The sequence below is a fragment of the Phoca vitulina genome, unplaced genomic scaffold, assembly GCF_004348235.1.
Source record: "Phoca vitulina isolate PV1807 unplaced genomic scaffold, GSC_HSeal_1.0 scaffold20, whole genome shotgun sequence".
NCBI lineage: Eukaryota > Metazoa > Chordata > Mammalia > Carnivora > Phocidae > Phoca > Phoca vitulina.
The window spans coordinates 12,552,673-12,562,913 of NW_022589723.1; the positions used below are offsets into that span (position 1 = coordinate 12,552,673).

A 10,241-nucleotide genomic window follows, 5' to 3' on the forward strand; every position below is an offset into this window, starting at 1 on the left:
TGAGCCGAAGGCAGACGCTTAACGACTGAGCCACCCAGGCGCCCCTATTTATTTATTTTTTAAAAGATTTTATTTCTGGGGCGCCTGGGTGGTTCAGTCGTTAAGCGTCTGCCTTCGGCTCACGTCATGATCTCAGGGTCCTGGGATCGAGCCCCGCATCGGGCTCCCTGCTCCGCGGGAAGCCTGCTTCTCCCTCTCCCACTCCTCCTGCTTGTGTTCCTGCTTTTGCTCTCTCTCTCTGTCAAGTAAATAAAATCTTAAAAAAAAAAATAAAAGATTTTATTTCTTTGTCAGAGACAGCGAGAGCGCGCACAAGCAGGGGGAGTGGCAGGCAGAGGGAGAAGCAGGCTCCCCTTGGAGCAAGGTGCTGGGCTTGTGACTGGATCCCAGGACCCTGAGATCATGACCTGAGCCGAAGGCAGATGCTTAACCAACTGAGCCACCCAGATGTCCCTATAAAACCAAAGATGGGGTGCCTGGGTGGCTTAGTCGTTAAGTGTCTGCCTTTGGCTCAGGTCATGATTCCAGGGGTCCTGGGATCCAGTCCCGCATTGGGCTCCCTGCTCTGTGGGAAGCCTGCTTCTCCCTCTCCCACTCCCACTGCTTGTGTTCCCTCTCTGGCTGTGTCTCTCTCTGTCAAATAAATAAAATATTAAAAAAAAAAAAAAAAACAAAGATAATTTTGGGGCACCAGGGTGGCTCAGTCGGTTAACGGTCTGCTTTGGGCTCAGGTCATGATCCCTGGGTTCTGGGATCCAGTTCCACATGGGGCTCCTTGCTCTACAAGGGGCCTGCTTCTCCCTTTCCCTCTGCCTGTAGCTCCCCCTGCTTGTGCTCTCTGTCAAATAAATAAATAAAATCTTAAAAAAAAAACAAACCCAAAGATAATTTTTAAAGTATAAAGAGTTCTGTGATAAGAGATTGATTAGCATATTTTCAAAATACGCGTGTGATTATGGATACAATTTCAGCCTTTACCTGTAACAGATTTGAGGTTATCATGCCTAGTGGATTACACTATTGAGGATATGAGATCATTTTGTTAGCTTATGATATAAAATGGTTACCTGCAATTCTAAATGAGAATTTCTATAAGTTTAATAGGAAAGTTATTGAGAGGAAAAAAGGAAGTTGGTTTATTTGGCATTTTTTATGAATAAACATAAAGAAGAAGTAAGAACACATCATTATGTAAAGTTAATACATACTACATACACCATATGGCATCTTTCTTGAACAAAATTTTACTATAGGATATACTAGAGAAGCTGAGAGTGGAAAACCTTTCAAATCTGAAAGAACAGATTTCAGAAAGCTATAGTATACACGTGAATTTGAGTTCTAACATATAACTCTTTAAATTATATAAAATTATATTTCCAGACAATTATGATAGTAACACCTCAGTCTATCAAAAACTAAGCTGTTGGGTAATTGTAACTGTGAACCAGAAAGTATGAAAAATCATGTTTTAAGGCTGTGGAGGAGCCAAAAGATGTCACTAAAGCCATATACCAAAAAAGAAGCCTCTTTGCTTTGATTAAATTACTTTTCATTCTTGTTCTAACATAATTTTTGTATTCTGAGCAGTCTTATTTCAAAACCTGTAGTTTAGAACAAAACTAGAAAGGGATTGCTACTGGCAGATAAGCTAACAGTAATGTGAAATGACAGGTGATAGCCAAGAAGGACCCAGAAATACCTGTCAATAGCTAAATAAATCAAACTCCAAAGTATTATATGGAATTGTTTAATATAGTTGCAAAGTGACTTTGAGGATCTTACTAACAATATTATATAATAATTTTTTTCTTTTTGGTAAAGAAGAAGTTAAGTTTTGGTTAGTACATTTCATTTAAGAAGTTGCTGGTAAGCTCTTTGCAGAGGAGCAAAGAAATTCACTATAATGTTAAATATTGGGATTCTGAGTAATTTTTATTTTCCTGTCTTTTATTTGATAATTTTTATGTGATGAGTATGGATTCATTTTGTAATTAGAAAAAAAGCGGGTTTTTAAAGGCATGACAATGTATACAGAATGGTTTCTACCAAAACTTTAAAGGACTAATTCATCTAGTAGAAATAATATATTTTATATACAAGGATCAACTCCTCAATGTTTGTGGGTTCCTAAAGTTTTGCTATTAAGTTAGAATATTTAGAATTTAAAAGCATTTCTTCATAGTTTCAATGTAGAAATAATGGTTGGGTTTCCAGCCCTAGCTCTACTTCTATCTACTTATATATCTAGCTCTACTTCTATCTACTTATATATCTAACTACTGTCAAAAGATTTGTTAAAATTAAGTAATCTTCCATGATTCATTGTTTTCGTGTAACACCCAGTGCTCCATGCAGTACGTGCCCTCCTTAAAACTTAGTACTAAGTAATTGTGCTAACGTTGGGTATAAAATAATACAAATGCTACCCATTGAAAGAAAATATGTATAATGTAAAAATAAAATAATAAATAATTTGATGAAAAAAATTAAGTAATCTTCCAATATGTTGGAAGACTTTGGAAAGCAGACTTTTCACTGTTCAGCCAAGCAACTAAGAAATAGAACGCTGTTTTAGAAGGCATAAAATAACAAGCAGAAAACTACCCTAAGGCTGAGAAAAAACCTGAGGCATTATTTAATTGGTTTTCTGCAAGTGATTTTAAAAATAATGTTCTTGATACATAACTATTTCCCTTACAGATGATGAAGAACGAGAACTTCAGATGGATCCTGCAGACTATGGAAAGCAACGTTTCAATGATGTTCTTTAAGCCCTAAAGGAAAACTTCAGAAAACCTAAAGTGCTGTAAAATGGAATCATTTCTACTTTGTTGTTTTTGACTTTTGTTGTAAAGATCAGTTGTAAAGATAGATTGAGATAGATTTAAGGAAAAATTTTAATGAAGAAATGTACCCATGTACATAGGTGAACTTTTTCATATTGTATTATTAAAGCAGAGATTTTTTTGGTTATATCACAGTTGAGCCAAAAACAAAGTAAGCAAAACTGTAATCTTTGCATTTAAAATGAACTAATGTATATTTTACATTTTATTGAGCCTAATTCGTTCCACAAATGGACAAATAGGAAAAATTGGTTGTACAGTTTATATGTTGCACATAGCATAACCCCAGTGAGAACATTCAGCTGAAAAACTTTTTATACACTAATATATTCTTGCTAGCCCAACAGATGTTCTGTTCTATCTACTCCTCATCTCATGCTTTTCATGGAGTTACACCTAGAATAGTTACATAAAAGAGGGGTTGGAACCTGAAAGCCAAACACTGGGCAGCATGTGTGCAAAATCATTTCCCTACTTCTTTTATTTTACATGAGTGCTGATGTGTTTTGGCAGATTAGCTTTCAGCTGATGCCTGATGGAAGTTGAGGTAACCTGCAAAGACATAACAATATTTATGAGTTTTACCTTACTTAGTTCATGAAATTGTGAAATGCATGATTGACAATGTATTTTCAATTTTTATTTTTTCACATCATACTAGTACTGTTTAACCATCATTGGCTAAAATTTTTATATTTTCAGAGTCCAAGTTGGTGAAAATATTCATGATTTAAATGCCAGATTCTGAAAGAAGCTAAATCAACTTGGAAATGAATCTGCAATCAGTATTTCAAAGCTTTTCTGGTAGTTATAGTGATCTTACTTGACTAGAATTTTTCAGAGGTACTAAATAAGGAGTTTTAACAGATTTTTATTAATGCACAGATAAGTAGAAGTACAGTGAGGTCTACAGCCGTTTTATTAAAATAGCTTAAAAGTTTGTAATAAAGATGAAGAATCTTTGTAATTAATATGTTGTTAAGAACCCATAAACCTCATATTTGCTAGACTTACAAAATTATTTTAAATGCATTTGTCTTTTTTGACACTATTCCATAGAATGCATAAGCTAGTTATAGTTAATCCCTGCTTTTGGATTTAAATCTTTTAAATTTTATCCCCCACCCCAAAATAAAAGGTTTTGATCATACGGAGAAATTTAAGGTTGTTAACTCTGTTTTTCAGAAGTCCTTCTGTTAATTGCGCATAAACATGAAATGCTTCCCTCCCCGTCCTTTGTGCTCAGGTTGTAGTCAAAAATTCAAACTTAAAGAGGTAAAAAAGCTGTTCGCTTATTAGAAGTGCAAAAATTCTTAGACTTCAGTTTGAAATTATTTTGCAACCAGGAAAATATATAGTGATTTATTAAAATTGTTATTTCTACCAAATCAAAGTAAGCAATTCATGCCTTTGCTGAGTATAGTCAGGCCTATAATGAATAGGTATGATAATTCACAGAATTTTTAAAAAAATGGAGTTAAAGGGAATTGATGTACACCTTTTGGGCATTACGGTGGGAAGATGAATCTAAAACATACTTCTAGTAATACTTTATATTTAATACTGTAAAATCTTTACAAATGAAAACCATGAAATTTCCTGCCTTTGTCATAAAAAGAATCACTTAATATCGTAGCTACTACTTATACAGCAAAATTTCTTCAATTAGTCTAGACATTTTATAAACTGAGAAATCTTGGACCAATTGATAATATTTCTGACTGTATTAACATTTTAGTGCTATAAAATACTATGTGAATCTCTTAAAATTCTGACATTCTACAGACTGTAATAGACATGCTGGTTTTATAATATTTTACTTCTGCCTTAAGATTTAGGTTTTTTACATGTATTTTTGCCCGGAATTAAGTGTTAATTTGATGGAAACTCTGCTTATAAAATCATCACTTACTGGGTTCTAATAAATTAAAGTTAAACTTGTTTTACTATTTTGCTGATTCTGATACATATACACATATCACACTCATGTGATGCAAATAGCTACATTTTAACACTAAAATTTGAGCAAATTTATAATACATTTTAGGCTAAGCTAAACTAGAATGGCAGAAAGATTTATATTAGGGTTGTTTATTGTAGTGCTAGTTTATTTAACAAATACTGAATGCATCCTATCTGCCCAGCATTGTCTTATGTAATAATACTGTAGTGGATAAGATAGACCAGATTTCTGTTCTCATGGAGCTTTCAAGTTGGAGCTGTCAGACAATATATAAGTAAACACATGAACCAGCTAATTTTAAATAATGATAAGAACTATTAAAAATAAAGTTCCAAGGTTTCAAGGTCTCTAAGTTTCCAAATAATTAAGTTTCCACTTAACTGAAACCTTATAATTGTGAGGCTAGAGTATCATGAGCAAGGGGAGAGAAATGAGGCTGAAGAGGTATGGTAAGGGTAGGGTAGGGAGAACCTTGTAGGTTTAGGTCACTTGCTACTAACCCATAAAAAGAATATGTAAAATAAAATATACATGGAGGGATGATTCCAGGGAAAATGTGAATACGAATTCAAAATCATTTCTAAAATATGTACCTTTATTTTAGAAAAATCTCAAGATTGTGTGCCTTTTTGACTTGTCCTGTATATCCTATAACAAAATTTGCTAGAATATGAGGAAAGAGAATCTGCAAGAAAACAAAATAAAACAAAAACTGCATAGTTATGAGGGAGATAGTTACTTCCCATAATGGCTAGCCTTGGAAAATTCTATTCCCTTACATACATGTCTGACCCTATGGTTTCAATAAGATAATCAAACCATGTGATATTAACATATTTCCAACATCTAGGTTATTGAGTCTTCACATCAACATTCACTTCTAATTGGGCTGTACCCAATTCGTTTTAAGAATCTCCTCACTAGGGGCACCTGGGTGGCTCAGTCATTAAGCGTCTGCCTTCGGCTCAGGTCATGATCCCAGGGTCCTGGGATCAAGCCCCACATCGGGCTCCCTGCTCCGCGGGAAGTCTGCTTCTCCCTCTCCCACTCCCCCTGCTTGTGTTCCTGCTCTCGCTATGTCTCTCTCTGTCAAATAAATAAATAAAATCTTTAAAAAAAAAAAAAAGAATCTCCTCACTAAGTGTTCCAAATGAAAATTCAAACAACTATCCCAGAGAAGGGGAAATTTAATGGTCCATGTTAGCAAACTGCATTAAGGACAGGAATCTCCTGGACCTGTGGACAATTGACACAATTAAATGCTGCTCCCTTTGTTTCACCAACTCCCATTTCTGCTTCTCTCTACTTGCTACTTTCTTTCACTTAGACCAGCTTTCCCCTCAAACCTCCTAACCATGGCTTCCAGCAGGTCATATTCTCTAAATTGGTCACCTGAGAGCAGCTGCTCCTCTTTCCTTAATTCCACTCCAAAAAATCTGAGGGAAGGGAGACTTTTGTTTCTGGCTATGACTGAGTAATTTGACTAGCCCTCCTGAATTAGTAGCAACTGGTCAATATATATGAAGCGACTGTTTTGGGGTAGCACAAACCTGAAACTTCTGAAATAAGGGAAACTTAAGCAATTGAGCCCCACAATCACCCAGATTCTTGTGGTGTAAAGAGGCTGAGCTGAGAAGACAGATCATAGTGGAGAGCAGCTGAAGTGGAATCAATGGGGTGGGCATGGAGAGGGAGCTATACAGAGAGGTAACCCGAGAAATCCTTGGGGATGCCCACAAGTCCATGGCTGAGGGCTGGGCTGTACGTAATCAGAGCAAGACCACCTGAGGCTTACCAGAAGGCAGTTGCTACAGAGTTGAGAATGGAATGTAGATACCAGAGGTCAAGAAATGTTGGTCTAAAAGCAGTGGTCAGGGGCACCAAGTTTCCGGGCCTGCCAAGGTAGAGATCTCTTAACAGTTGTGGCATCCAGCTGAAACATTAGAAAGGTTGTACCTTGGGAATAAAGACCATGCCCTAGGGTAAGACCTCCCTAGGCCTGCCCTAACAAGCTCTGACAAGATTTTAAGGGGAGATAGAGTATGGAGATTGAGTCCCGCCAAGTTAGAACTTAATGAAATTCCTTGGGCTTCTCATAGATATGAACTAATAACAAAGTATAAAACCAAGCCTATAATAGTTTAAGGTAACCACTCAGTAACTGAAGAATCTGCTAAAACAAGAATCTTCACTTTTCAGAAGATAACAGAATCCAGAACCTCTATGACATATATACAATGTCCAATATTCAATAAAAAATTACTAGACAAAGACTTGAAATGTGATCTATAGTTAAGAAAATTAGTTGGCTATTGTTATTTGTTATATTGTTATTTGTTAATGCAGGTATTAAAAGTTATGTTTAAAGATTAAATGAAAATGTTTTAAATGAGTGAACAGATAGAGGATCTCAGCACAGAGATGAAAATTATAAAAAACCTAATGGAAATTCTAGAACTGCAAAGTATAACAATTGAAATGAAAAATTCTTTGGATGGGTTTAATTGCAAATTGCAATGGTAGTAGAATGAATTTGAAGACATACAAATGTAATTGTACTATAGGTATTTGAAAATAGAGGGTTGAAATGTTGAGAGACCCAGAAATGTGGATTTGGGGTTCATTTCAATATTTGATGAGTGCTCAAGATGTTGTCCACCCCACCCCCTAACACATAAGCCTAAAGATTCCATCATGAAAGAACAATGATCATTCTTTCAATTAGTTATCGAGTACCTAATATGTATGGAGAATTGTTTTGAGTACTAGGGATACAACAGTGATAAAGTCTCTGCCTTCATGGAACTTACAGGCCAGAGGGAGAGATCATTATTTTCTATACTCATATTGATAAATGCTATAAGAAAAATAAATCAGAATAAAGGAATAGTGATGGAGGAGTGCTATTTTAAAAGATTTCATTTATTTTAGAGAGAAGGAGAGAGAGCACAAGCGGTGGGGGGGGGGGGGCAGAGGGAGATAATCTCCAGCAGAGTCCGTGCTGAGTGCAGAGCCTGATGTGGGGCTTGATCCCACAACCCTGAGATCATGACCTGAGCTGAAATCAAGAGTTGGATACTTAACCGACTGAGCCACCCAAGTGCCCCTAGAGGAGTGCCATTTTAGATAGGATCATCAGGGAGGGCCTTTCTGAAGAGGTGGTAAAAGAACAAGCCATGTGAATATCTTGTGCAACACTATCCAAAAGAAATACAATACAAGCTACCTATTTAATTTTAAATTTTCTAGTAACCACATTTTAAAAAACCAGTGAAATTTTGATATTTAACCAATATATCCAAAATATTACCATTTTAATAGGTAATCAATATAGAATACTAATAATGAGATATTTTATATTTTCTTCTGTACTAATTCTGAAATCTAGTGTATATGTTACATTTACAGTGTATCTCAATTTGGACACTAAATTATCATTGGAAATATTTGATTGGTATTTAGCATTCATAAAATTTATATTTGAGTAAGTATGTTCACCTACTCATGTTCCAAGCATACTTAAAAGTTTTCCAATAACTGAACCAAGTATTAATTTTTTTTCAGTAGACTTTACTTTTTAGGGCAGTTTCAGGTTCACAGCTAAATTAAGTAGAAAATAGAGATTCCCCACATACCCCATTTCTGCACACACACACACACACACACACAGCTTCCCTCAGCGGTGTAAAATTATTTGTTACAATTGATAGACCAACACTGTACACACATTATCAACCGAAGTCAGTTTACATTAAGATTCACATTTTGTACTGTAAATCCTGTGTGGGTTTGGACAAATGCATAATGACATGAATCTACCATTATAGTATGCAGAATAGTTTAACTGTCCAAAAAATCCCATGTGTTCCACTTACTCCTCCTTCCTTACCCCTTACCCTGGCAGCCACTGACCTTTTTACTGTCTCCATAGTTTTATCTTTTTCAGAATATCATATGATTATAATCATACAGTATATAGCCTTTTCAGATTGGCTTTTTTCACTAAGTAATATGCATTTAAGATTTCCCTATGTCTTTTCATGACTTGATAGCTCATTTCTTTTTAGCTGATTAATATTCCATTGTATGGATATATCACAGTTCACCCATTCACCTATTGAAGGACATCAAGGGTGCTCCAAGTTTTCGCAGTTATGAATAAAGTTGCTATAGACATTCATGTGTAGATTTTTGTGTGGACATAAGTTCAACTTCTTTGGGGAAATACCAATGAGCAATTTTCTTATTGTAGTAAAATACATATAATGTAAAAGTTACCATTGTACATTTACATGTAAAATATACAATTCAGTGGCATTAAGTACATTAACAATGTTGTGCAACCATTAACATTAACTAGTTCTAGAACTGTTTCATTACCCCAAATGGAAGCTCTATTAAGCATGCAGGTATTAATTTTAAAGTTTAAGCTAATTAAAATGAAATAAAATTAAAAATTTATTTCCACAGTCACACTTCCACATTTCAAGTGCTCAGTACCCACACATGGCTTGTAGCTAGTGGCTGTTGAATAGCACAGGTCTAGGGGAAGAGAATTAGAAGTAGAGAAAAAATAAATACAAAGTCCTTGATACAGGAATATACTTTTTCAAAGAACAGTTAGTTGGGCAGTATGATGGGAATACAAATAGCAAGAGGTAGGGAATATAGTCAGTAAGGTAGCCAAGAGTGACCCTAATGAAGGTCCTTGCATGTCATAGTAAAGATTTTAGATTTTAAGGGAGATCGAAAATTTATAAAGAGGTTTAAAATGATCACTTTGGCTCTGTGTTAGAAAGATTGAAGGAGGTTCAAGAATGGAGCAGGAAGACTTACAGTATTCCAGGTCAGAGATGATGGTCCTTGAACTAGGGAGATAGCTGGGATGATAAGTGTTTGGATTCAAGATATATTTTCAAGGTTTAGTTTATTGCACTTACAATGGATAGGATGAAATATGAAAAAGAAACTGTATTCTATAAGGTGGAAAATACTAAGAGAGAAGCAGGTTTGAGAGAAAATTAAGAGTTTAGTTTTGACCATGTTATGTTTCACTTAATCATTGCCATCAAGTCATTGCAATTTAGAGCAAAATGGCAGTTCTGATATTTCAATATTTATTATGAGTATTACTTCCTTAATGAGTTGTAGTGAGAGTGATAAAGTATATCGCACAGAGAATTAATATAGGAGTGGATTGTGAAGTGCCTTATATATCAGATAAATGGTAAATATGGTCCATATACTGTGAAATAAGGGACTTTTTGAAGGATTCTGTTGAATATCCAAGATACTTCTATCACATTGCTTAGTGAACATCCTATTTCATTAATGTTTTCATATAGCAATAGTTATGTATAGTTTAGAAAGTATGCACGTCACTAGGTTTTTGCATTAATTTTTTTTCCTATGGCTACTGCTTTGCATCT

At 35.1% G+C, this 10,241-nt stretch overlaps 1 protein-coding gene across 2 annotated transcripts in view; it reads left to right on the forward strand.

Annotated features, from left to right (window-relative positions):
- Positions 1 to 4,790, forward strand: part of GOLM2 (golgi membrane protein 2) — a 113,319-nt gene extending 108,529 nt beyond the window's left edge. For both annotated transcript variants that reach the window (XM_032417004.1, XM_032417005.1), the window contains one exon: positions 2,704 to 4,790. In XM_032417004.1, the coding sequence (XP_032272895.1) occupies positions 2,704 to 2,774 (71 nt within the window). In that variant the 3' untranslated portion in view covers positions 2,775 to 4,790. The remainder of the gene's footprint in view (positions 1 to 2,703) is intronic.
- Positions 4,791 to 10,241: the final 5,451 nt, after the last annotated feature.